The sequence below is a fragment of the Dysidea avara genome, chromosome 3 (genome assembly GCF_963678975.1).
Source record: "Dysidea avara chromosome 3, odDysAvar1.4, whole genome shotgun sequence".
Lineage (NCBI taxonomy): Eukaryota > Metazoa > Porifera > Demospongiae > Dictyoceratida > Dysideidae > Dysidea > Dysidea avara.
The window spans coordinates 5,733,383-5,760,184 of record NC_089274.1 but is presented as its reverse complement, the minus strand read 5'-3'; the positions used below and the strand labels follow the sequence as shown (position 1 = coordinate 5,760,184).

Genomic DNA, 26,802 nt, shown 5'->3' with positions numbered 1-26,802 from the left:
GCTGTGGAGCGTAAGAGGTGAAGTCAAATTTGGACGATTTTGCTGCCTCCCTTGATGCATAGCTTAGAACGAGGCGTGGAAGCCGTGGATGAAATAATAATTGACAACCGCTGCTACCAAACGTTCAGGGACATCTTTTGCCATAGTTTTAGTTTATAATTGATGATTGTTGTGGCTGCAGAGGCGCTGGAATTGGCTAGAAAGCGCGACACAATTCTTTGATGCTGCAGAAAATTTTGACGTTCGTCACCCAGATGGTGAGAAGTCTCAGATCTTTTCCAAACTAACAGCATAGACAGACTATGCACCCAACCGTATCGAAACACTATGAGGAAGAGTTGGCTTCTCTTGCCCTGGGTGGTAGGGCAGTTTGAATTCGAAACTTTGTATCTCTTTGTCTGTTTTTTCAAAGAAAGCAACCCTGTGCCGGGCACCCAGCGAGTCATTTACTTATTTCTGTAAGTACTTTTCAACTACAACAACTCTGGATACCATTTGGCTAAGTAGCAAGTTTCATCCGGTCCTATGTGTGGAGCACGAAATTTTAAAAATAAAGTTTGCATCTTGCGAAATACTGAAAACAATATTTCTGTGAAGACAATAATCGTGCCTCCGGTTTCATGGTGGATCAAGCAATGGGATACTACAATGAACATCCCACAATGGTAGGGGGATTGATTTGTAGAAGTTGATTTTTCGGATTGCGGACCCTAGCTATGTGTAAAATATGTCCACAATAATTTTTGCATGATTTGGTATAACCATATAAGACATAGATAATATATACCTTACCCGGGATTGGAAACGGAGGCAATCAACACCTATCAACAAGTTCACTCAGCGTTGTAGTATCGCGAGTTTAGTGTAACGTAATTCCGTAATTCAGTCCGTGTTTTATAAAATGGCGAATGCTGGAACTCGTAAAAGAACTCGTGCTAGAAAGAAGAGCTCGAAGCGAAAGAGCGGAGAATCCGATGAAAATGATGATGCTTTTTCGTTGTCATTATAGCTAACAATAAACAACCAGCGCTGGTAGCAAAATTTGGGCATTTTTACAGCTTAGACATTCAATCACTGACGTGCCTGGCCTGGCCTTGTTTGTGTGCAAGTTATGTTGATGTAGCCATTCATTAGCTATACCCATAGATAATATATACCTTACTATGCTATACCATACCTGTCTTTTTCTTTCAATGTAGGTCCCAAAGCAAAAGATGCTTTTGTGGAAGCACTCAGAAGCGCTCGCTCAGAAGCGTATTGAATGATGATTCATTTAAAATAGCTAATGTCCTCAGAAGCAATTGAAGCAAGAAAAGTGGCACAGATTCTGTTGGACTGGTGTCTTGATGCTGCCAACAATAACTGTTTTACAACATTTGTTTTGAAATTGTCAGAAGACCTGAAACAGGCAATGAGCTCTTGTAAGAAGAAATCACGCAATCGTGAGAAACTTTGGAGAAACTTTTTTCTGTTGCGCTCTTCAGAGAAATTTCGAGAGGACTGGGTAAATTTTTTTGGACTCCGCTAATGTGGCTGCTACACCTATCCTGTATCAGCATTTAACTGATATTTTGTTCAGGGGATACATTGGTGATCATGTGACAGGGTGTACAGCTGAAACCAAGGTTGATCCAGTACCAGCTGTAACAAAACACGAAGGCAATGCTCTTCGTTATGCTGCCGGCTATGTTTGTAGACATTTACGTAAGAAAATTGAACGCAGTAAACATGAGCTTAAGGAAGAGATGGTATTGTGCCTGATGGCTTTAACAAAGGACACACCAGAAGAACATAGTGAATGTGGCAGTTCTGAAGAATGGACATTAGCACTAGATAGAGGTGGGCTATGGTATGTTAAAGAAACAACATTTATATTGTTTATTGCAATAGAAGAAGAAGTGAGAGAATGCCTAAAAATGTTACTTGGTAGCAACCCAGCAGCTGGAAAAAAAGAGGAGATTGTTGAAAAAGTTATCTCCAGTGATGATGTTGAGTTTTATTGGCTGATTTCCATTGCAGATTTCGAGATTGGTGAGAAGGAGGTACATAGTGCACTTCTTAAGGAAATAGTGCAGCTTTATGTGACTATCCGTGGATTTTCATATGCGAGCTTTTGGATGGAGAAATTTAAGCAGTCAGCAAAAAAGAGTACACAGCGGTCAAAAAGCTTACGTAGAGACTTGTATGATAGCAGCTTATAGTATATTATATTATTAACATTTGCAATGCTATGCATAACACAACTTTATTTTGTGATTACAACAACACAGTAAATGATACAAGCGAAATATTAATTAATTGATAATATACCACTTTAGCGTGGGCGTTCAAAGGCGTCGCTCAGTGTTTAACTCGCATATTGCCCGGGCAATATCATGGGAAAGCGGTTTGCCAATGACTTTGATACCCAGCCAGTTCAAAGAATCGATGCGCTTTGACTCGTTATATTGAGCGACATAGAGCTAGTCTCGTTCCCAGACCGCTTTTTTTTCTTTTGTGTGGGGGCGGGAAAAAAAAGGGTCTGGTGGATCTCCAATAGCGGTTTTGTGCAACCGAACTCCCAAGATCCGGGAGTGTTAAATTGGTGTTGAATTGGAACAAAGGCCAACTAACGAATTGAGAATGAAGCGAAGCGGTGCACGTACGTTTGGAGTACCAGCTGGTGCTAACATTGTTCTTTTGTTTGCCTATTATTGATTATCTAGCTACTTCTTTCCGTGTCTACAGGTGACGGCTGGCGGCTATGGACCTACAAGAAGCAATACATCAAGCTTCTAGTGACATTGGGCTAAGTCTGAAGCAAAAACAATTGGAAGCAGTGGTGAAGTTTTGTTCTGGAAACGATGTGTTCGTTTCCCTTCCTACCGGGTATGGAAAATCGATCATCTATGCTATTTTACCCAGTGTATTTGATAAAACTCGAGGTAGGTGGACCGGTCGCTGGTATCAATAATGAATTTACTGTTTACTCAATTCCACAGGCAGAAAAGGAAGTATAATGGTGTGCATTTCCCCTTTATCTGCTATTATGATGGATCAAACAGCAAAGTTTCAGTCTGCAGGTTTGAGCGTTGACTTTGTTGGTGAATCACAAACGGATAAAGCAGCATGCGAACGGGTAGTGAAGGGAGAAACCCAGCTGGTGTATATTAGGCCACACCAAGTCAAACCTTAGTTTCTGGTCACCCGCCCGCATGGTAAACCTGGAACCCTAGTTTATGAGGACTATTATTAATATTACAGGTGCTTAAGTACATGTGACCCAGCAAGACACTTATTTTTTACTGCAAAAGATCGAGATACTCTAATAGAGCAGTCAGGGATTCCAATAGAGCAGTCACACTATACTCTTAACTCTAATATTAGGTACATAGGCGACACTAATAAAATGTTTCTAACTATAGCTAGTTTTGTCCTTGATTATATAGCTGTTCAGATTATAACTGTTACTAATACTTTTGTAACCAAAGAAATTTCAGTAGCATTAACTACTAGCCCATCATGTGCAGATGGGCCATAGCTTTAACTTTATAATTCAAATGTAGTCCTCTAATGATTAGTCTAGTAACTTCAAATTCCTTATCACTGAACACTGCAGGGGTATGGAAAGCCGGCAACATTCGGTGAGCTTAAACTTAAACTTTTCCATAAATAAAATTAGATTGGCAAGTAGAAACCCTTATAGTTTAAACATTCCCAGATGATCACTAAAAAACACTAGTCTGGAGCGCTCAATGACTCAAAACTTTGACAGTTACTTTTCTCAAGGTAACTGAATAGAAGGCTGGAAACACATAGCTAGTGGGCTAAGACTTCACATTTGAATGAAGAATTTCTGATGTGAAAATAGAAGTTAAATTTCATTTTGGATCATGATCATTTGAACAACTTAGCTATAAGTCATAGTAATACCTGACATAGCTAATGAGACATTTATTTCACTTGGAAAGCATAAGTAGCTACATGAGCAAAACATTTCCTATAGTATATTCTAAATAAATAAATAAATATACTTAAATGCTATATACATCAGTGTATAGCTAGCCATGATCCATCGTGTATAGCTAGCCATGATCCATCAACAACTTCCCTAGTGCATTTTTTGCCGAAGCACAACTACTTATGTTGTTGGTTAAGTTTGACTAAAAACAAAATCAACATGAATTTGCTAAATTGAGCAAATAATAATACCATACAGTATATTGTCACAGTAGAGTCTATAGTCCTGAAGTCCTGATCATCCGCCCGCCCGCATCCATTTGTAGGCTTGGGAGTGACCAGAAACTAAGGTATGACTTGGAGTGGCCTTAGTCCAGAAAATATTATATGCAATCCTAAATATCGTCAGATGCTTTTGTCACCAGTGTATAAGGAGAACTTGATTGGTATAGCAGTGGATGAAGCTCATTGTGTTAAGACTTGGTAGGTATACACGTATGCACACTCCAGTTTGAATTTAAATATTTTTATCTAGGGGTGATGATTTCCGTACTGCATTTGCCATGATTGGAGAGCTACGAAGCATTATTCCAGATCATGTCCGTATCTTGGCGCTGACAGCTACAGCTACTCACCCTACTTTACAAGCTGTGAAGGATCGTTTGTACCTACAGAATCCAATCGTTGTTGGCTTATCACCAAATATTTTTCTTTCTGTCATACCTGCCATGAAACTGGACGAGTTGAGTGCAGTGATAGCAGGTGATTTAATAAAGATGAAAATGAATTATCCTAAAACTATAGTATTTTGTCGTACATATTGGGATTGTTCTGACTTGTATGCAAGGCTGATACGCTATCTAGGCGATGACAAAACCGAACCAGCAGGATATCCCAATTTCCTGCAATTCCGTTTGCTAACTATGTACACCAGAGCTTCAACTGTGGCAATGAAACAGGCTGTATTGTCTGTGTTTACAAAGCAAGGATCAAAATTACGAATAGTGATAGCCACTAAAGCATTCAGCATGGGCATTGATTGCCCTGATGTTCACCAGATCATTCATTGGGGATCACCTTGTGACCCTGAACACTACCTACAAGAGATTGGAAGGGCAGGGCGTGATAGTGAATTGTCACATGCTTTATTAATATGTGGAAGAAAAGGCGGCCGTCACATGCAACAGTCCATGAAGGCATATTATGAGAACAGCAGCAGCTGTCGTCGGTGTAATTTATTCCAATCATTTATACTTTTTGATGAACCAGACTGTATAAAATGCAAGTGTTGTGACATTTGTAGTACTTTATGTGACTGTGAAGAATGTTCAAAGCAATAGGTAGCATTGTACAGGAATGAAATAATGTAACTGTATGTTGAAACATTGCATGTTAAATTAAATTGTATGCATCAAGTTTTGATAAAATCCATGGTTTCAAATGTCCAGATGGACACTGCTGTAAAATTTGACCAATATTTGAAAATGACCGGTGTTTTCTCCTTTGCTTAATGTCAAAAACATCTACTTCTTTGAGAACATCCACTATCAACTTGACGTCTTTTTCTAGAGAGGGCTTGTTGTGATTGCCAGATTCAGGTGAAACCTTGTTCTGATCTTCAAATAAATCGCACAGTTCATTTAGCAAGCCAATAGACCTTGCAGCACGATTGACAGCATTGACAGGGTAGATACTATTACTACTACCCGATGCATTGGAGTTTAACTTTGTTATCAGCCCCTTAAGACGTTTATTGAGGTGCTCTAAGTGGATGTCACATGGTATATTACAACCTTGCTTTCCAGATGTGTTAATAAAACGAGACCACTTCATCTGTGCTGCTTTGCGATCTGACAACAAAAAGTGGTACTGAACTAGTAGTGTTACAGCCTCTTTGCAATAGTTTCTGTGACCCTTTGCCCGAAAAATCACTAATAAAAATTTCCAGCACAGGAGGACCCTGTCTCCATCTGCTTCCCGTATGGAGTCATCAAAGGAATGCCAAATAATGGCCACTGTTAGTAACTCTGTGCCATACAGGTGAATTTTATCATTCTGTGAATTCTTTTTGTCTGGATCAAAATTTGTGAACTTACGAAGTATGGCTCTTGCAAGGTCTTGGGCAGTGTCATACTGCTTTTTCTCCATAAGTTTGTTTCCTGCAGCAACAACATGAGCGTGCAACACTATGAGAAGGAAGTCCTCGCATCCCTTCATATTCTTCTCAGGGTCCACGGAAGTTGCTACATTTAAGAGCACTTTAAATTGTGATAATGTACCTTTCTCTGTGCTGGAAGCCTGAGTAAAAAAGTGCTTCCAAATAGCCTGCAAGGTTAAAGCAAGAAATTCAGCTCATTTAGCAGACTGTAATGCAATTACCAAAAATGTGCAAGCACTGAAGCAGTGTGTACTGTGTAGTGAATAATGCACTATATATATATATATATATATACCTTAAGTAAGCATTGTTTGGCATGCCAATCCTCTACCACTGGTAGCAAGCCCTGTAAACGCTCTCGGCGTGTTTGGTGGTCCCTTCTAGCAGCAATGCTGCCTCTTGCCCTAGCTGTTGTCAATTGATCACCCCCTAGTAAAATTTGGTGAAAAACTTCATCATCATACTCAAAATCAGATTCATCATGGAATAGTGGAAATAATTCTGTCACATGCCTGGACGGCACATACTTGTGAATTTCATCCATTATTTCACACATTTCCTCAATTCTATTTTCGTTTCTCTTCAACACTCCAAGTGGTACCTACACAAAAAGCAAACTACATACACGGCACTATTAATACAAATGTATAGCATATTAAATGTCTATTTGGTAGTCTTTTGCTTTTCTAAAATTTACAACAATGTCCACTTTATGTATTAATACTTCAGTAACTATTACATATCCTAACCACTTTCGACTTCATTGACATCTCCTCGATGAACTTGCTTGGTATGTGAGCCAGCACATCTTTCTTTTGGGTAGAAAACACTTTTATGTGTTGAACCAAAATTCTGCAATTATAAAAATATTAACAACCACATACATTACAATAAACTAATGCATACCTACTCAGCAATACAACTGCATCACCTAAAAATGACTTGGTGTCTTCCTTGCTTATTAGTAGCTTGTCAATTTCAATAATGGAAGATGGTGCAATGTCAGAATATGATGATAAATCTATTCTATCTTGCACTGCGTACATATGAAATGCATGCATGGAATTAGTTGAATTGCTATGACGTTGAAATGATGGGTGAAAGTTCTTATCTATGTTGTCTCCAACAATTTTGAAACCAGGCCAATTGGTGTTTACAGTACCATTCTGTTGTGTGGATCCTCTGTCCTGTCGCATTTCTGACCCGAATGTAATATTCTCCTGTGGATCAGATGTAGTATCTAGTGGCTGTGGTGGACTATCCTGTGGGTTCGATGTACTACCAGGTAGCTGTAGTAGTGTACCATCCTGTTGTTGTGATGTAGTATTCCGTAGCTGTGGCTGCCATGGCTGTGGTGTACTACCCCGCGGCTGTGGTGTACTACTCTGTGACTGTGGTGTACTACTCCGTGGCTGTGGTGTACTACCCCGTGGCTGTGGTGTACTACCCTGTGGCTGTGGTGTACTATCCTGTGGCTGTGGTGTGCTACCTCGTGGCTGTGGTGTGCTACCCCGTGGCTGAAATGGCTGTGATGTACCATCCCATTGCTCGGATATACCATCTTGTAGTTCCACTAGTAGTTCTGGTCTGGGTTGTGTTGGTGTATTATCTTGTAGCACCTCTAGAATACTGGTTGTCAACAACAAAGGGTTACATGTTGGTCGATCTGCTTCAGAATCATTAGATGTATTAATAGGGCTATATGATGGACTGGCAAAAGAGGTCTCACTACTGGAAACTGAATCAGACAAGTTGGGGAAAAATTGGTCTGCACTAATGCAATTCTATGAAAGACATTAATAATAAAATATTAAAGAATGAAATTATTAATTACCTGTGTTGAAGGAACGTATTGCATTAACTGATTTTTCCACAACAATGGTATTTTATCATAATGTGCTACAATTCTGTCCATGGTATCAAGGGTGGCCTCATATGACTGACACAGCATTAATGGTTGCAAACACCTGTATACCTATATATACAATTACAAACATATTATTGTACTAGCACATTCATGGTAAGTACACACCTTCTTTGAAGCTCCATTAGCATAGAAAAAGTGGATAACGTTCTTTGAAGAAAAGCCAATGATTGATTTCGTTTCTTCAAAAGCATGCATCCAACTACACAGTTCACAAGGATATCTTCTTTAGTTTGAAAAGACTCCAAAAATGATGTGAACATAGGCATGTGTAGTTTTAAATCACCCCAGATAGCATCCCAAGAAAACATCTGAATAGTTTCTCCGTCACATTTTATTATAGTTTTGAGATTGGTAGAACTCATATGGCTAAATTCATTCTTAATACCACTCCCTATTACAGACAAGATATTATCAGGATGAGAATCCACAACAGATTTGGTAAAGGATGGATAACTCTGTCTAGCATACCGCTTTGCAGCCAATTTCCTCTTTGGAGTTTTAATCTTGTATTTCCTATCACCAACATTTATCTACACATAATCAATTATTATAATGCATATACAATATATAGTACGTGTAAGCTTACAGAAACTTCCTCAGATGTTGTAGAGACAATGGACATCATAGGTTGACTGGTAACTGTTGTTGTCTACAAAATAAATCTCACTTCATGTATTAATGCTATTAAATAAATACTCACAGTAAATCCACTGTACACCGCTGGTAAACTTGACATCACTGATGAGCTAGTAACTGTAGTTAGCTAGAAAAAAAGCATTTAATGTTATGATGTCACTTCATGTATGAAATAAAAACTCACAGCAAATGATGAAAACCCACTGTACACTGCTGGGAAGCTAAACAACAGAGGTGAACCAGTAACTGTCGTTGGAACTGTTGTTGGCTAAAGAACATATAGTTCATCTTACTTTATGTATCTACATTTGATTGAACTTACAGCAAGTGATGTAGAAACACTACAGACTGTGGGAAAACGTGACATCACAGAAGAACCAGTAACTGTCGTGGGCTAAAAAGGTCCCATTTGATGTTTTGATTTATTTAAAAAAACTCACATTAAATGACGGAAACCCACTGCACAATGCAGGGAAAGTAAGCATTACTGGTGAACCAGTAACTGTCGTTGGAACTGTTGTTGGCTAAAGAACATATAGTTCATCTTGCTTTATGTATCTACATTTGATTGAACTTACAGCAAGTGATGGAGAAACACTACAGACTGCAGGAAAACGTGACATCACAGAAGAATCAGTAACTGTCATGGGCTAAAAAGGTCTCATTTGATGTTTTGATTTATTAAAAAAAAAAAACTCACGTTAAATGACGGAAGCCCACTGTACATTGCTGGGAAAGTAAACATTACAGGTGAACCAGTAACTGTCGTTGGAACTGTTGTCGGCTAAAGAACATAAAGTTAATCTTACTTTATGTATCTACATTTAATCAAACTTACAGCAAGTGATGGAAAACCACTACACACTCTAGAAAAACTGGACATCATTGAACTTCCACCATCTGAAGTTGCTCTGTGATCGGTGCAACGTCTTATACTCTATCATTAAACACATCACATACAGGTTTCATGCTCAAAGGTTAGCTACTCACACTACGAATGTTTTGCTGCTGCTTTGAATTGCGAATGAAAGTAAATTGCGAATGAAAGATGATACTTTAGCTCTGATTTGTTTAATTTCATTCTCAAATCTTTTAGTTTCTGCATACACTCGTAGCATAATGTTGAATCCATACTAAAATTCTCCAGTCCCCCACAACCTTCTTGTGCAAAGCATTCTTTTAACTTTTGTACTTCTGCTTGGCACTTTCCACCAAACACTTTCTTCTGACGAGATTTTCCTTTTGCATTCACTAAACTTGCAAGGCATAAGCAGCAACATTTCTCCATCTAGACTATTGAGTCTCTGAAAGATAACTGAACGGTTAACCCACACCCGCGCCACCAGAAGAGTCTATACTGAGAGTGTTACTGTTCGGCCACTGTTCAGTCCGGCACAGACATAGCCGAACGCGGTTCGTACGTGCGCCGCTTCGCTTCATTCTCACTTCGTTAGTTGGCCTTTGTTCCAATTCAACACCAATTTAACACTCCCGGATTTTGGGAGTTCGGTTGCACAAAACCGCTATTGGAGATCCACCAGACCCTTTTTTTTCCCGCCCCCACACAAAAGAAAAAAAAGCGGTCTGAGCACGAGACTAACATAGAGCTTTGTATTGTGGGACTCGGTTTTGTAGAGGTTGCTAAGCTTAGTACATAGGCTAAGATAGAGTAGTTGGTTGTTACTAAAGGATAATGAAGGCACAAAATAATTGTTTGGGCGATTGTGGATGCGTATTTCTACCCACCGCGTATCAGCCTTTGAACAGACCATGGAACAGCAAAGCTACTACTGCTACGTTGAAATAGGTTAGTAACTTACAGTTCTAAGTATATAATAACTTACTTACTGTCCCAATAGCGAAATTAGTTGGCTTAACTTAGTACAAAAATGATAACAATATAAACTCCATCCCACAATCGCAAGTTTTCTAACATTGCGTGTTGAAGTATAGTAAGGCCATACCTATTGGATCTTATGTTGCACGGGCGAAACCTTGAAAAATATGGGTAGGTAGGTCGATTTGATAATGATAGTTTTTTTCAATACTATTATTTAATGTAAACATAAAAAGTATCACAGTACATGGCTACTAAACTTTAAAATTCAAACTACATAAAGCATGGTACATCAATACAAATACGAAAGCATTTGTTACCAAAAATGAACCTATGTAACTATACGTATGGTTTTAGTTTTTCTTTTGCTTCTTCATATTATTAGGTTGTCTAGTGGCAGGCCTTTTGCCACTAGATCTACACAAAAAACAGATTGGCCGTACAACAGCATATTGCTTGCGTAACTCTTTGATGGAATCATCATTGACCAGTCCATCTGGTAAGCCACAAAAGTAACAGATTAGAGGAAACGATACGAGCGTTGCACTGTAATATTGTACTTCAATGGAATCACTGCATATCAGAGCTGCATGTGTAACTATCAAGTCATAGCGGCATGAAGTTGGCGGAAATAATTCAGAACCACAGGTATACAGCTTTGAGTAATCAATCTCTTCTAGAAGTGTACATTCTTCTTTGGTCAGCTTTCGTGCAGCATAAATATACCTAGGCTTGAAGCATTCTCGGCATATAATAGTTCTACGAACTTTGCTGTTAGTAAAAAGGGACTTTCTTTTGGCATCAAGTTCTTTCGCTTCCTGGAAGCTGTAAGATCCCTTTGAAGGTTGATCTTTGTCTGATGGTAGCTGCCCATAAACTTTGTCAAATGGAAGATACGAATCCTTATGAGAATCAAGCAGAGGTAGAGGCAAGTAACTAACTAAGTGCTTCAAATTCTTCAGCTGTCATGTGCACTGGGTGATGGGCACAGTGGAGGCAACTATTGTTTTGACATTTTTTAATTTGAAAAACATAGCTAGACATGTTGCAGTGCCCTGTAATGAAATCCTGAAGAGGCACAGACTCTTTCATTATTTTGGAGGTCATTTTCTTTTCACTATCTATGGATGGTTCTAAAAACTGTATAAAATTTAATGCATGTTTGATTTCATCTTCACTTGCTGCAAAAGCAACACCAACACCCTGCTCCTTAATTTTCATTGCCTTGAACCGGTCAGCTAGAGTCGTAATTGGACCTTGCATCAAATCTCTTAGCGCATCTTCTAAGCCAGGATTCTCAACTAACATCTTGCGCACTTCACCAAGAGTGTTCTTACCTTTTATTATTTCCTCTAGGTCTGGTTCCATAGACCTTCTAGCTAATGCCACATGCTGCAAAGCCAAATTAAGAGTAGACATTACTCTTTCTGCAAGATTTGTCCAGCTCTGATAGGGACAAGTACGTACAGAGATTAGCATATCCAAATCAAGTGCACGAAACAAGGCAATAAGACTTAGCTTCACAGATGGAAAAGTGATTCTATGATCAGGACCACCATCACTAACAGTGACTAAAATAGGCTTATAATCCTCCTTTTCTAAAACATGCCTTAGTTCAGATGTGTGCCTTAGTGCACTAGAGGGTTGGGAAACTTTGTCCTTGAGAGTGACACATGCCTTTCCCTGAAAGAAAGAATCTTTTGCAGATATGGGTATGTCAACTATAAAGGACACTGATGGGACAATACCATGCACATGAAAGTCATGGTCAAGGGCACAATTCTGTGGTCTATCTACAGGAATCAGTGACCTGTTATGCCCCCTAACACCTGTTGACACAGGGCAACTTGGCTCTCCTACAGGTATGATAGCCTTATCATCCACAGATATCATTCGAACAAGGGATTTGTGTTGAACTGAGAAGCCTTTCACATACTTTAAAATATTCCCCACATATCTGGCATCAGGATGATCTTTTCTTAACTGCCGTACCTGTACGCCGTGCTTTACCTTAAACTGTCCAGTGTAACGTAGTGCTGCACTACTGTAGGGATTAGATGGCCAGAATTGCAATCTTATCCATTCAATTGAAGGAACTGCTGGCATATTATCTGTATGTTTCTTCTGTAGACGCTCAGTTATAATATCCCGTAGATGGCGGATGGATATGGCAAGAGGCATGTGCATAACATCACCTTGTCGTCTTTCATCTACAGCCGTTGTGGTTTCTTCCAAATATTCACTCATCTCATTCCAGAAGGCTTCAAATGCATTGGATTTAGGATTTCCATTCATTTCTCGTAAATCTAAGACAATATTTGGATCATCAAGATCAATCAGTGCTTTAGAAACACGCTCATCTATCTCCTTCTCAACCACACAATTGCTGGAAGAAGCATCTCCTACCAAGGATTTATAAATATTACGCAACACATACTTTGGTGTTTTAGACAAACGATTATATTTATCCAGAAAATCTTTCCTGATGGCCCTGGAAGAATACTTAGGTTGGTCACGGGTAAGTCTGGCAACAAGGTGGCTTGTTTTATCGGCATCATTAGCATCCTGTTGAATTTTCCAAACAAAAGAGAGTGTACCTATCTGTGATCCATGAGCAAATTTGTACAGCATCACCGGAAACCGCAATGATAGTGCATCAATCCAATGACGACGTGTATATCTGTCATCTGGGGCAAAATCATTTAAAAAGACTGGGTCATATTTTTCTTTAGCATTCAAAGTTTCTTCAATCTTAACATACTCTTTTCTGGTTGGATTAGGCGAAGCTGATATCGGCGTAACACTAAAGGACTCCTCCACTGGTTTGGGAGTAACCCTCTCATGTGTTTCCTTCACATTCTCACTGTGGCTTTTAAGGTAAATTTTATATTTGTGTAGGGATTCAACAAGCTTTTCAACAGAGGACCGAAAACTCTGCCATTTCGATGTTGAAAGCCATGGATGCATTAAATAATCAGAGAGTGAGGAAATGTGCTTTTCAAGCACTTCTTGCAAAAGCTGTGGCTTTTTATGTCTTTTCTTTGCCCAATTATTGAATCCTGTAAACCCAGAAAAAACTTCTGGGATTATGCAAGCTCGTGAGGAAAATTGATCATGATGTGGATCCAGCATCCACAAGCAATCTGTAAGGGCCTTCAAAAACTTTATACCTGTGGTTTCGACAATATCTGGACTCCATCCTAAGTTTCTGCTGTTCAACAGTTCAAGTAATTTATTGTAAATGGCATGATCACCTCTCAATGGCTGTTCATCATATGGTCGGGGTAACACTGTCTTGTGAGCTGCAGACATCATAACCTGGAAGGCGTTAGGTTTGTCTCCACTGTGTGCACAGGACAAAGGAGTGCTCACACTTCTATTATCTTCCAATGTAAAGCATACAAACTTGCAATGAAACTGATTACAGAGAAACACTGGGGCATCAATGTTGACCTTTTATGAAAGGTACAGGAAATGAAGTTCGCATGGCATAATACAATGAGTAGCTATATGATTTATAAATATTAAATACCTTTTAATAGCTGTATTCTACTGTATAACATTCACATACATACATAATTCAATAATAATAGTAATATAGCCTTAGCTATATAGCTATATAAGCAAACCTCGTGGGTAGACAAAAATTGATCAGTCTGGGAGATCTCCACTTTTACAACTCTTCTTTCTGTGCTGTACGACTTCAAAAGTAAATCACCAAAAGAGTTTTCCCAATTACAACTGATTATTTTTGAACGCTGTACAAGCTTCAGCCCTTCTTTTACAATCACGCTTAACCACGCGCACGAGTTAGAAGCCATATTAGAACACGTGATCAAAAATCTCGTGATTATCATTATCATTTTAGGTTATGAAAAAAGACAGTCAGTCAGGCCCGCGCAACATAAGATGCAATAGGTATGGCCTAACGTATTAATGACGTTTTAACGTATGGAGAACGTTTTGATGGCTATTAGCCCACGCTATTAAAACCACAGTCGATCTTCAGATGCTACTGTATAAAACAAATGGGATAAGTTCTCATTAGTTCTTTCACCTATTAGGTGAGTACGCCCCAAGTGATATATATCACTTGTACCATGGCTGCTTGGGATTTTACTGACATATACACCCTCGGGCCGCATATCAGCAAAATCCCTTGCACCCATGGTATAACTATTACATAAAAAATGGAATTTAAGGCAACAACTTTTGCAGAAGTAATTCTAATATACCATTTGTCGCCTAATGCTAGCCATATCACATTGACTAAAGTTGAAAGAAGTTTTGTTAGCCAGGCACCAAGCAATTCTGCATACAAACACACCACAGTCTGAATTATTTGTCTGTTGTGGAACACTGCGAAGTAGAACAATTCCATTCCGTGGTAGAGGCACAGTTGGATGATTTCTCTAAAATATGATTTTAATGTTTCCAAACATGCTGGATTTGGTTCATGCAGCGAGTCATAATAAACAATCTGTAGGTCAGCTGTGCTTATGCTTGCTAAACACCAGTGTGCTCCAAGGTGCACTGGAACCAACAACAACCTCTTGCTAAATAAATCAGTTTCCTTTGTCCACCGGCACACAGCCTGGGAACCAAAACGTACAAGCTTTGGATAGAAAAATGTGCTGGATACGTAGACATCTGTGTTGGCCTCAGCTACTAATTTCATGTAGCAGTTTATCACCTAGCAAAAGAAAATGGCAACACATAAAAAATAAGTACTACATCACGAATAGCCTTACTTGGTCATTTAGCCATCCGGTATCTTTTAAAGTCCAGAAGTCATGGCGTGTTAAAGTAATGGTACAACACCTTGATAATTCTTCCTCCGCAGGTTCTGGTCCTAGTGCCTCACTAATCATATCATCATCAGTAGAATGGGCCTTCTGCTCAAATGATGTCCATTTCTGTCACATCATTTCTATCGTGACTGCCAGCAAGTGTATCCTTTTCATCCATTTCAACAATGTCTACTTCTGCAGAAGTTTGCTGATGCTTATGACTTTTCACCTGATCATTCGAGCAAGATTCATGGGAGGCTTCTGTCACATCTGATGTTGCTTTTTCATTAAGTACTGGTGCTGGCACATCATTACTGTTAGGGTTATCGCTTGAACTGGCAGGCATATCAACAGTAACAACTTTCTGTACAGGAATATCCAAATATTTTGAAGCTGTAAACAATTCTTTTCTTGGAGCAAATGACTTTTTTTTAACCTTTTTGGCTGCCAGTAACTTCAATTTGCTTTTGAACACGCCTGGTGGCTTTATAAGCTTAGAATAAGATTTGTCCCTACATTTAGCCTTGCACCGTTTCTTAAGTGGCCTGCTCTCCTGCTCTATATCTATAGACTGCTTCTTGCCACGGCAATTTTCTTTTGAAATGCTTCCACAAACAGAATTGATTACTTTCAGTGCCTGACTATTCTTACAAAAATCACTGACATTTGGGTTTTCATGTCTCCCTCCACGTTGCCTTTGGCAGCCAAAGTAATTTTCAAGAGGATCTTGACAAAGCCTCTCACTCAAGAAGAATTTAACTCCTGGTATGGTGAATATGTATTTAACCAGTTCCACAAATGATTTAACTAAAAAAGATTAAAATAATATATTATTACTGCATGCAATACCTGTGACAGTGATGCCAAGACGAGTTTCCCTAGGCATTAACATCATTTCCTTTTGTTTTGGAGAAAATCCTTCCCTTTCATAGACACTTTTCTCCCAGTTCTCCAAGTAAGGCATAAATTCTTCTTCAAGCCACTGCAGTGCATAAGCAAACAAAGTACAACATCTACTAAGTAGTTCTCTAAAATGGTCTACTGTCTACAAACAATGTCACACCCCAATGCATACATTATAATAATACCAATAACATACTTGCAAACGAAAATCCTTTTTAGAAGTGTAGGGATCTTTGAATGATTTCCTGCTGTGGTATCCAGTAACAGCGTTGGATACGTTGAAGCAATCAAAAAACTTATCGATCATTTTAACAAACTTGACTGTTTCCTGTACTTCTTCACCATAATTCTCTTCAAGCGACTTAGCCACATTCTCACTAAGAGCCTACACATGTATAATGCATTATACAGCATGCTAACCACATTCTTGTGAACTTACTTGTGCAGTTAAATCCACTCTCATCTTCGAAAACGTCGTTAAATAAACATGCTCGTACCTCAGCCTTTTCACTTGTCTAATAACTCCTCCTTTTTGGGGTACTGCTTGTGGTCCTCCTGTATCATCAAGGTAAAGTTGTTCTAAGTGCCCCCACGATATTTCTTTACCATTGCACTAAATGTAAAAGGAAAATAACGTACTCTCATTGCAGCTATAGCTATCAACTTACCCATAATTTTCGTTTGTTACTGTTCCAGCTATTTCTAATTGTTTTTAGCAAATGAAGAGGATCAGATATGAAATGCAAGTCACGTGGTCCCTCTCGTGCAAAAGGGTTGGGTACTTTGTAGACCATTTCATCTTTGGCATTGTGGAGTTTCCACAATCGATGATTTGGTGATGCACCATCACACATAATTCCTAAAACACGGAAGCCCATTCTCTCAAGCCTTGATATTGCCTCCCACACAGGGTCAAACATCAACTCTCCACTGAGGTTGTTACAAGCAAACTGCGCATATGGGTAGTTCAACTTCTGAAAAATGCCTCTCACCATTAGCACCAACATTGAACTTGCGAGTTGTTGTTCATGTTGTGTCTCACCCAAAGCATTCTTAAATTCAAGCAGTCTATTGTTAGTGTTGCCTAGATTGACAAAGCTGATTAAAGAACCCTGGTGTTTATCATATACAAGGTCAGTCTTGATATGAACTTCATCCATGACTAAGAAGACATATCTGTTAAGCTCGTTACTCAAAAAAGCAATGTCATAAAGCCCTCGATCTGTTTCTGCAGAGAAGCCGATGGTAGTTGATGTATAGTGGGTGTAATCACGCAGTGTTCTTTGTGAAGGCAGTTTGATGCACCCTGTTTTCCGCAGTAGTTCATGATTTTCCAGATAAATGTCTGAGATACAAGCTCCACTTAATGACTAGTGGGTGCCACTTCATTGACCGAGAGTCCTTTATAGAGCATGCTGTTTGCTGTTGGTCCCAAAAAAGGCATTGAAAAGATCCTTCTGGATACATAGAATGTACTTGCTTTGTGGTTGCATCCATCATAGCCTTCATATCATCATGCAGATCAACATTTAAGGTTACACCGTCTTGGGTAGCTGCAGTTGAAATCTTCTCTTGTAATCGACAAACACGAAGCTTTGCTTTTTTGCTCTCCTGGTGTAGATTTCTCAAGCGCTCATCTTTTTCAGACGCACTCAAATTCGCATAAGTTGTATGACTGCTGCATGGGATGAGTCTTCTGATCTTTTCGGCGACATGACAGCATAGCTGATAGTGTTTTCTTGTATTTCTTACAACATATGCACAGCCTGGACTCTTCTGTACTGTTCATCAATATATCACACTCAACATGATAGATGGATAAGCTACCAGTCCTTGCAGTGTCCAGTGCTGCCACAGTGCTGGTTCCTACAAAAGTTATTCACATCAAAGTATCGTGAACACAACAAAGGTATGCACACATAAAACTTGTCATGCTCTATTGACTTTACATACAGTTAAATGTATGCAGAAAGGACAGCTTACTTGAATTATCTTTGAGTTCACCATTCTGAATGTTTGGGAGCTTCAAGAATGCATCATCACAGTTGCCTTCGCAAACCTTGCTTGTATGTAGAAAGTTTGATACATGTGAAACTACAGGAAACATAAAATTTCCATTGCATGTTTAATATCGTACAGCAATCCAACCAATACCTGAATTAAGAGATGTCGGAATGTCTTTCAAAAGAGCAGATGAGGGCTTCAGAGTTTCTCTTTTATAATTCACAATCCATGAGAAGTCTTCCTTAATGGCTAATGATCTTAAAACCTCAGTGCCAGACTCAAAATAACCCAGTTGGAATATTCTCAATTCTGCATTTTGGATTGTATCAATCCACCCTGTAAAAGGAATGATTTAGCTAAGCATCTGCACACACTGTGTCACTATACCTGAAGGAATGCCATTACACTGTTTCAGTCTACTGTGCAAAATATCCAAAGACCTGACTGGTGCATCAACAAATGAACACAAAGGCAGAGACACTTGAAATGACAGTGGCAGAGACACCTTCAGCACTGACACATCTCTCAAAGGAATTGAAACTGGTAGCCTCTTAGGTTTAGGCTGCCAGTGTTTGTTACTATGAAGTCTAAGCTTTCTGTGACCTCTCCTATCATTCATCTGCAAAAAAAATCCAGTGCAAACTATAGCTATATGCATAATAATAAAGCAACAGTTCTGAAAAGGAAATACTTGCATTCACTTGAAGATTCAAGGATTTCGCCTACATCAGTACAAGTCAGCAGCCTTAAAACTATCCTATTTTGTTTGTATACATATGAATTACAGGAAATACTTAAGAAAGAAAGTTAGTAGCCTTTAGAAAATGACCTGTAGGCCTCAAAACTTAATACCTCAAAATCGCTTGTTTCGCAGTTGCGCTGCAATTTGATGGCATAAACGGTAAAACTAAGGGTTTTAAGTTGCATGATTTTGTCCGCTAATGTCTCAGCTTTCAAACAGTGTAGTTTACATCGAAAAATATCGCTCCCACACTGCTCTACGAACCCCAAAAGCCGAGGGTACGACTAAAAAGCCATTTTTTGCATAAACCGCATCAAACGCTATTTGTTCAAAATTTTGACGATTGTATGCAAGTAATACAATAGTATTGTTCTTACCACCACGGTAAATCCTCTTCATGTTCACAACTAGTAGCTTATCTACCCGTTCTTTTCCTTTCTTCTGTCGGCGAGGTGAAACCTTACATATCAAAGCGAAAGTGTTAATTATTACAATGCTGACGGCTCGCGATTTTTGTATTGAAGTGTGTCCGGTTTCCAATCCCGGGTAAGGTATATATTATCTATGTATAAGAGAACCAGCTGATAGCTCGTGTCCGAGAATAGAGGTAGTGACATGCTCGCACATTTCGGATCACAGCTTCCTACAAATGAGATAGAAAGAAGTAAACCATGGCTCTGCTGATAGCTAATGAACAGTCCTAACAGATGGTGTTGGTGGTAAGTCTTTAAATTATTTGATGTAGAATTACTGACCGGTGTCCGACAATACTTGAATTTTGTCCGAGAATGTATGATTTCAAGCAACAACTTTGATGTGGTCTAGCACAACAATCAAACAATAGTTTTGGCTCAATCTTGGAGGTATAGTTAGGCTATATGCAAGGTATGTCCACACCAATTTTCGTAGGATTCCATCCAGTAGTTTACGAGAACAAGTGTCCGAGTATACATGGTGTCCGAGAATAGATAATTTACTCTATACACTTTACAAACGAAGCTTGTCTTTTGACCTACTGCAAATTTCTTGCTTGACTTTTGACTTTCGTTTTGACTGAGGATGAAGATAAGAGTACAGGATATATTGGAGTGCCACCCCCTTGTAATAATTTTTAAAACTGAAGTTATGGCAACACGTATAACTATGATGTTCGATAATGATTAGTACATTTAAATGACCAAGCCTCCATCCATAGTCTGCTTTTACAACTCTTCTTGTAATAACCAAGCTCACCCCAAGAATAGCAGATATGGATGGCCAACAATACATCGACACCACAAGCTCATGTGATCAAACACGTGAACTTTAAAAATGAACAAAAACATTTCATGAACAAATTTTATGGGTCGGTCTGGTCCGAGAAACAAGAAATTTAAATGGCCCAATGTATATAAGAAGAAGTTGTGAGACAAGTGACAAATTCTAAGTCATGTGATGTGGGGCTTTTTTCCGTGTTCGTTACGTAAACTCTCGGGAATGGTCAGACGTACGCTGGGTCGTACGTACAGTAGATTGCAAGACGGTTGTCAGTTACAATTTATTTTGCTGGTGATATCACGTGAAAAACAGCCACTTCGAAAGAATTTGAAAATGTTTGTTCGTCTATCATTGGTTGCTCTTCACGTGATTCCTATTCAGAATTTTTGTACAACTGACAACCGACATGCAAAATACTGTACGTACAGTTGAGCACCACCAGTGTGGGGTTGTCCGTATTCGTTACGTAAACTCTCGGGAATGGTCAGACGTAATACGGTGGCCGGTTCCGGTCGTTTCCCGGGAAATTCTCGAGAATTTCTAGCTTATTTCTTTGTTAGGCGCAATCTGTGAATTTGCGCAGTTTATAAATTGCACTGCGCATTTTGTGAATTCATAAAATGCGCAACAATTTATAAATTGCGCAGGTGTCGTACGGACATATGGCAAAGCGAGATGCGACACAGTACAGTTGTATCATAACCCATATACTGTCGTTCCAAGTGTTAGATCACGAGATTTCGTCGTGGCAGTGTATGAACGGTGTGAGTTTCACTATGAAGTTAGACTCGGAGATACGTCGAAAGAAGGTCACAGAGAGCTATTTGAAAGGTTCTGTAGAGGAAGATATCTTGATCACAATCACACCACAACAGTAACGGAGGAGAAGGTGCAGAAGATAACAGACGTTTTGAATAGAGTGGAAAGAAATGATATTTCTAATAGACCTTTCATTATGCACCTATCAATGTTATCCCCCACCTACCCCCTCCCGGGCGTAGTGGGGGAAATGGTGGGGATTTGACTTTTTGAAAAATCTAATTCTCCACCCATGGGGGAGCAACTAGTGGTCAAATCTCCATGTAGTATGGCTGTTAGGCACTTTAGGAAACAGGTCAATTCCTTTAGTTTGCAAGTTAAAACAAATGCCTAAACTTTTGAGCGGTCAAATGCCCCACTAGTGGAGCAGAGTTTCAGATCAAATCAGGTCAAAATCCCCCAATAATCCCCTAGTAAGCCCGGAAGGGGGGTAGTGGGGCTTAACATTGATAGGTGCATTACTGAAACAAAGAAGTTTTTTTTGTTAAACTACCCAGAGCTGAAGTTGGAAGATTTCTATATTTGCCTGTTAACTGAAACAAAGGGAAAGAAACTAAACTGGTTTTGTTTGTTCCTGCCGTTCACAAAATTCTGTACTTACAGAATGAGAATGACAAATCGTTTCAGTAGTTGCAACAGTTGAGAAATTTTATGACATAGTAGAACGTTTGCATTCAAACATGTAGACTACAAGAAAATACTTACAGAGGTATGGAAGTATAATGAATTGTGTATGCTATAATATTCTCAAACATCACAAAAATTTATAGCCACTAGTCATAAGACCTGGACATTGTGGAGATGGGCGGTAAATTATATACCAATATTCTATACTGAACTGGTTCCCAAGTTTGTAATCATGCCAAGCTGTTGTGAAGTACAAGTCAGGCTGGATTTTAGGTGATATTTTTGCAAAAGACCAAACCTTTATGATCCCCATAGGCATAGCAACCACCTATCAATTTATGGAGCCCATGCATCTATCACTGAATTTTCTGATATATTAGTTTAGAAAAAGATTGAGACACTCTAATAGACAGTCATTTGTTCTAATGGAGCAATCAGTAAGTGATCTCAGAAGAAATCTGGAGGGGCATGCCTCCATACCCCCTAGTAAGACCATGTATGTATTTTTCACACGGTACTTAGTTTACAACTACCTGGAACAGACCCCATGCTACAGGCTTGATTTCTTCAACGTTGCTTGGTACCTTAACTTGGCATACCGCAGTACTTATAATGCGAACATCATGGACCTACTTGAGTCTTCCTTTATGTATCTTTACTGACAGTGGAAGGTGTTGATTTGTGGTAGCTGGCACCACTTAATGGCTTCCCTACATGTGTAACAGAAGTTATCTGTATTTTCTGTTACTGCATGTAGTGACTGTAATGGTTGCAGAGGAGCTTCCCATGCAATGCTGTGTAATTGGCTGAACATGGCTGAAAGCAAAGTGTAATAGCTTAATTATTGTTGGGGGCACTTTCGGATGAATACATCACCTGTTTCAGTTAACTATTTGATACTCTGTGCAGGCTACCCACTGAGTGAAACTCAACTATATAGCTTACATAATCCTTTGTTTAAAATGAAATGTATTGAAATACATTAGACTATGCCACAAAAATTGTTATAATTATGCACCTATTAATTACTTCAGCAAACATTTCAATATACATCATCACATTATGTGTACTCATTTGTGCATTAAGTAAACATGTACATAAATAACCTTCTTGGTGAATAGTTGGATTTCTTGGTAAATCAGTGAATTTCTTGGTAAATCAGTGAATTTCTTGGTAAATCAGTGAATTTCTTTTCATATAGTCTGTTGTATATACTGATGAGTTATGATGATGTATCACATGCATTAACAGATAATGTTTGTTTATTTAGAATTATTGGATGACTACTGCCATTCTTGTGGAATGATTAGTTTGGATGATGATATGACTGACATGGTGAGGTCTAGTTATGCATACAAATTGTGTATTCACGTTTGTGAATTCCATAGGTCAGGTACAATATATAGTTGCTCATCAGGGGGTACCATGAACCGTGTTTAAGAAGACATGTGGTTATAGCCAGGCAAGATGAAAATGGATACAACTTTTCTAGGCCTTGCTGTTCATCAAATGGAGCTGTGCCGCTGTAACTCACTCATGTATTGGAGTATACTTAACTATATGTAACACAGCATACCTGATTATATGTTAACTGTATCACACAGAGGTGGCATTATGTAACTACGTGTTGTGTTTCATCTACATGCATGGGATAATGTAAGAGTGAAACTATAAGTATACGTACCATTTAAACTGGACATTAAAGATACAATATTGGACACGAGTTGCAATGCACCAAACCTTATCAGTGTGCTGATATACATTTCATTACTGGTGTAGTGTTTGTATGTGCTGGACAACTGCTTGAAAAAGTAAAACATGTAGGCTGGACTGCGCCCATCAATATTAGCTGATCGATGAGCCTGCTAGCTACCACAAATGCTGTAGTATGCAGAAGGAAACACAGAGAAGGACAGTATGCACCTTCTCCAGGCAAGCTGCAGAGTACGCAAAGGAACCTTGGAGGGAGAGATAGTCTGCAATATAGCTATAGAATGCGTCTTTATTCATGTCCCTTCAGCTAGTAGCAAACATATCAAGTTAAGGTGGTAAAAGAAGCCTGTTATCCTCCCTGAAAGCAGCTATGATACGCACTTGAATCAGTCAAGAAGGCGGTACGCTGAATGGACAAGCCAGAATCCAGTTCATAAAATGCGCAGCTCTTACGGTAGTTCACAAACTGCGCAACAATTTATAAAACGGAGTGTCTATGTCCACCGGTGTACCGGTTATTCTTAGAGCCACGTACATCTTATTTCCACCGTCTTTATAAAATCAAGAAGGCGGTACGCTGAATGGACAAGCCAGAATCCAGTTCATAAAATGCGCAGCTCTTACGGTAGTTCACAAACTGCGCAACAATTTATATAACAATTTATAAATTGTTGCGCATTTTATGAATTCACAAAATGCGCAGCGCAATTTATAAACTGCGCAAATTCACAGATTGCGCCTAACATCTTGTTAAATTTCCCATTTTTCGGTTATTTCTCACTTAGTTCTCTCTTACTTCCCAACTATTTCCCATTTCTCATTGATTTCTCTCTTACTTCTTGGATATTTCTCGTTTCTTGATCATTTCTCTTATTTTCCTGGATATTTCTCACTTCTCGGTCATTTCTCGACTGTTTCGATCTTGATGATTTCCCGCCTCCTTCTCGACTATTTCCCTTCTACTTCTCGGATGAGCTCCCAAGTCGAGTGCGAGTTGGTAATTACTCAGTGGTTCTACGGAGTCCTCTAGCTAGTAGCTAGTTGACAAGTGAGTTTAAACATGTGTTCACCTCAGTTCACTATGGTACAACATGATGATCAAACTTTGGTGGCCATCCTGTAAGCCTGGTGCCAAACTGTGTGTTGCATTAGATCATTTTATTCCTTTGAGAACAGCTGCAGCTACACTCACGTCAACTGTATAGAACTTGTAAAAGTATCACAAAATAAGACTTTCTTATGTTTAATTTAGTGGTGCAGAAAACTCCAGTGGTATGGTTGGAAGGCCATCATTAACACCAAAGCAACTGGGTATTTTGTCAAAGTGTATGCTCTATTAATGTAATCAAAACAAAACTCTGTATCTTGCTTTACATTATTTGAACATTTCCACTCAGATAATAGTAACTCTAAGAATGGTGGTAGTAGTTCATTTGTCAGGGGTGTGCTGAGGGGGATTTCCTGAAATTGTCAATAGCAAGCAAAGCCCAGGCCAGTGTGTTGTTGCTGAATTGTTATCAAAAACAAATCACCATGAGTACATCAATCTACATTATTAAAGTGGCAGATCTGTGGGGGAACAGCCCCTCCCCAAACACTATATAGTTATACAAAATCGAGATACTCTAATAGAGCAGTCAGTGAAATACTCTAATAGAACAGTCATCACCTGTAACACCACTTAAAAGTCCTTCACAGTTGCTTAATTGAAGATTTGTATTTTCAGCACTATCCCATGGGTACACTTGCTAGGAGTTTTTTCAAGTGAGAAGTAGATGGTCTTTGTATATGACAAATTACTTTAGGCTTATAACTGAACTACATGAGTACTCATGGCTGTCACTATCACAGCTCGTAAAGTATTGTAACATTCAGTGGTATTCCATAGGTAATCTGTTAGCCGGGTAGCTAGTTAGAACTGGGTATATTATACATACATGAATGATACTGCATGATACTGATGAAGGCAACACAATTATAATTTGTTTTATTCTTTTAATGATACAAGGTATGTGTGGGTGTGAGATCATCAGGAATATAATTATATAGGTCAATTCAGTAGCTAAAAGTTGACCGTATCCTTGTCATGTAGCATTCAGACTATACTGGCATTTGACAATCTGCAAAATAGGGTCTGGGGGTATATACTTTCCAGTGAAACCCTTTTTGAAATATCCTAGGCACACCCCTAATTGTTTATTTATGATGCACAAAACGTCATATATGCGCGTGTATGTGTGTGTACATGTACAAATTGTTCAGTTTAATTCATCTAAACTAGGAGAAGTTCATTGTAGGTGTATGATGTCTCTGATCTAGGAGAGTGAGGCTAAACATGACAAAAGTGGTGTAGGAGTGCATTGCATGGAGTGAATTCATTTCTCTGTGATCAGTGTGATGAGAATTTCAATATGCCCATGACCTGCTATGCATTCGAACAAAACATGCCAAAAATACTTTTATGCACTTTTAATTGCTTTAGTTATTTAACAGTGAAAAATACCATAGTTTCACAGAGAGTAAGAGTAAGCATATTTTTGTTTCACTTGTGTAATGTAGTTACGTGTCTTTGTTTACATGGCAGTATAGTACTGCTTTATCACTGCTACTTTTAAACTTGAATTGCTTACTTGCTTGGGTGGTACATTTTAATTCAATTTTTGACATGCCGGGTCACTACTAGAGGGCAAACAGTCCGTGAAACATATGATTAATTTGGTAATATGTAATTGTCCCACTTATGCCAAGAGTCATTTACCCTGGACATTAAAAGAATAGCACATGGTTGAACAAAATCATTTTGAATTTAGCTATATTGTGTGTTCTTTGTACGTTACCTTGTAGAATGTTGACTAACTGATTCGTTGGTTACACTACTATCATTTCTGGAGCACACTTGCTGATATTTCTATAATCTATTTTGGCCAAGCAAGCATTAAACATGTTTATAGACTTACAATTGAAAAGGGCTTAGTATAGTGTTAACAAATTTGTTTAAAGAACCTTTAGACACACTTGTGACACCCTTTGACTGCTCTATTAGAGTATTTTAACAGCTTTTCATTCTGACACACTCCTACAAAGATATTTTGTCATACCAATAGTTGACCCTTCTTATCCAGTTGTAAAGGTATCTGCCTGCAAACACGACCCTGTTATGCATCTTAGCAAATACTCTGTAGTAGTAATATAAGGTATCTGCCTGCAAACACGACCCTGTTATGCATCTTAGCAAATACTCTGTAGTAGTAATATAACATTAGCATTAGTACCGTTCACTTTCCCTGAATAACCGATTGATCAATTGGAGATTTCTAAACTTCAGCAACCAGTCATCAGTATAAATAACTGGTAATCGGCTCCAAAATAATTTACTTAAATATTCACTAATATTTGAGTAGCTGTTTATCCACTGATCGCTGTATTTCAGTAACTGGTGTCTTAGTATAA

The 26,802-nt window shown here is 38.8% G+C and overlaps 5 protein-coding genes across 6 annotated transcripts; 2 read left to right on the top strand and 3 right to left on the bottom strand.

The window, feature by feature from the left end:
- The first annotated feature begins 2,326 nt into the window (after positions 1-2,326).
- LOC136249049 (uncharacterized) lies at positions 2,327-5,405 on the top strand. The gene is made up of 4 exons (XM_066040957.1): positions 2,327-2,641; positions 2,728-2,924; positions 2,982-4,422; positions 4,475-5,405. The coding sequence occupies exons 3-4, from the start codon at positions 4,292-4,294 to the stop codon at positions 5,277-5,279; spliced, it is 936 nt and encodes a 311-aa protein (XP_065897029.1). The 5' UTR covers positions 2,327-2,641; positions 2,728-2,924; positions 2,982-4,291; the 3' UTR covers positions 5,280-5,405.
- LOC136251780 (ATP-dependent DNA helicase RecQ-like) lies at positions 2,744-3,175 on the top strand. Its single transcript, XM_066044192.1, has 2 exons — positions 2,744-2,924; positions 2,982-3,175. Exons 1-2 carry the CDS (start codon positions 2,744-2,746, stop codon positions 3,173-3,175), a joined length of 375 nt encoding a protein of 124 aa, XP_065900264.1.
- On the bottom strand, positions 5,286-10,605 carry LOC136251779 (uncharacterized). The gene is made up of 15 exons (XM_066044191.1): positions 9,651-10,605; positions 9,499-9,597; positions 9,361-9,444; positions 9,239-9,310; positions 9,101-9,184; positions 8,983-9,054; positions 8,845-8,928; positions 8,725-8,787; positions 8,611-8,673; positions 8,126-8,554; positions 7,932-8,072; positions 7,004-7,881; positions 6,847-6,949; positions 6,393-6,698; positions 5,286-6,264 (listed from the first exon to the last, which is right to left on the bottom strand). Exons 2-15 carry the CDS (start codon positions 9,544-9,546, stop codon positions 5,332-5,334), a joined length of 3,360 nt encoding a protein of 1,119 aa, XP_065900263.1. The 5' UTR covers positions 9,547-9,597; positions 9,651-10,605; the 3' UTR covers positions 5,286-5,331.
- Positions 10,606-14,926: 4,321 nt separating this feature from the next.
- Positions 14,927-16,615, bottom strand: LOC136251778 (uncharacterized). Its single transcript, XM_066044190.1, has 5 exons — positions 16,611-16,615; positions 16,387-16,567; positions 16,137-16,269; positions 15,249-16,094; positions 14,927-15,190 (listed from the first exon to the last, which is right to left on the bottom strand). The coding sequence occupies exons 1-4, from the start codon at positions 16,613-16,615 to the stop codon at positions 15,397-15,399; spliced, it is 1,017 nt and encodes a 338-aa protein (XP_065900262.1). The 3' UTR covers positions 14,927-15,190; positions 15,249-15,396.
- A 907-nt stretch (positions 16,616-17,522) lies between these two features.
- Positions 17,523-19,494, bottom strand: LOC136249047 (uncharacterized). 2 transcript variants are annotated; one of them, XM_066040956.1, is made up of 5 exons: positions 19,314-19,494; positions 18,582-18,813; positions 18,345-18,530; positions 18,174-18,284; positions 17,523-18,056 (listed from the first exon to the last, which is right to left on the bottom strand). In XM_066040956.1, exons 2-5 carry the CDS (start codon positions 18,811-18,813, stop codon positions 17,833-17,835), a joined length of 753 nt encoding a protein of 250 aa, XP_065897028.1. In that variant the 5' UTR covers positions 19,314-19,494; the 3' UTR covers positions 17,523-17,832. The 2 variants fall into 2 exon arrangements, with proteins under 2 accessions (XP_065897028.1, XP_065897026.1); XM_066040954.1 differs by lacking the exon at positions 19,314-19,494 and having other exon boundaries at positions 18,582-19,182.
- Positions 19,495-26,802: the final 7,308 nt, after the last annotated feature.

Coding starts and splice junctions, on each gene's coding strand:
- LOC136249047 (XM_066040954.1), bottom strand. CDS start 18,891: ATGCAAGTATTTCCTTTTCAGAACTGTTGCTTTATTATTATGCATATA. Junction 18,531..18,581: donor GTGTAATGGCATTCCTTCAG/GTATAGTGACAC, acceptor TTCCTTTTACAG/GGTGGATTGATACAATCCAA. Junction 18,057..18,173: donor TGAACTCAAAGATAATTCAA/GTAAGCTGTCCT, acceptor TAACTTTTGTAG/GAACCAGCACTGTGGCAGCA.
- LOC136251779 (XM_066044191.1), bottom strand. CDS start 9,546: ATGATGTCCAGTTTTTCTAGAGTGTGTAGTGGTTTTCCATCACTTGCT. Junction 9,445..9,498: donor GTGGTTTTCCATCACTTGCT/GTAAGTTTGATT, acceptor TATGTTCTTTAG/CCGACAACAGTTCCAACGAC. Junction 7,882..7,931: donor AATACGTTCCTTCAACACAG/GTAATTAATAAT, acceptor TGTCTTTCATAG/AATTGCATTAGTGCAGACCA.
- LOC136251778 (XM_066044190.1), bottom strand. Junction 16,270..16,386: donor AAAAGGATTTTCGTTTGCAA/GTATGTTATTGG, acceptor TATGCACTGCAG/TGGCTTGAAGAAGAATTTAT. Junction 16,095..16,136: donor TCTTGGCATCACTGTCACAG/GTATTGCATGCA, acceptor AATCTTTTTTAG/TTAAATCATTTGTGGAACTG.
- LOC136251780 (XM_066044192.1), top strand. CDS start 2,744: ATGGACCTACAAGAAGCAATACATCAAGCTTCTAGTGACATTGGGCTA. Junction 2,925..2,981: donor TGTATTTGATAAAACTCGAG/GTAGGTGGACCG, acceptor TCAATTCCACAG/GCAGAAAAGGAAGTATAATG.
- LOC136249049 (XM_066040957.1), top strand. CDS start 4,292: ATGACTTGGAGTGGCCTTAGTCCAGAAAATATTATATGCAATCCTAAA. Junction 4,423..4,474: donor GCTCATTGTGTTAAGACTTG/GTAGGTATACAC, acceptor ATTTTTATCTAG/GGGTGATGATTTCCGTACTG.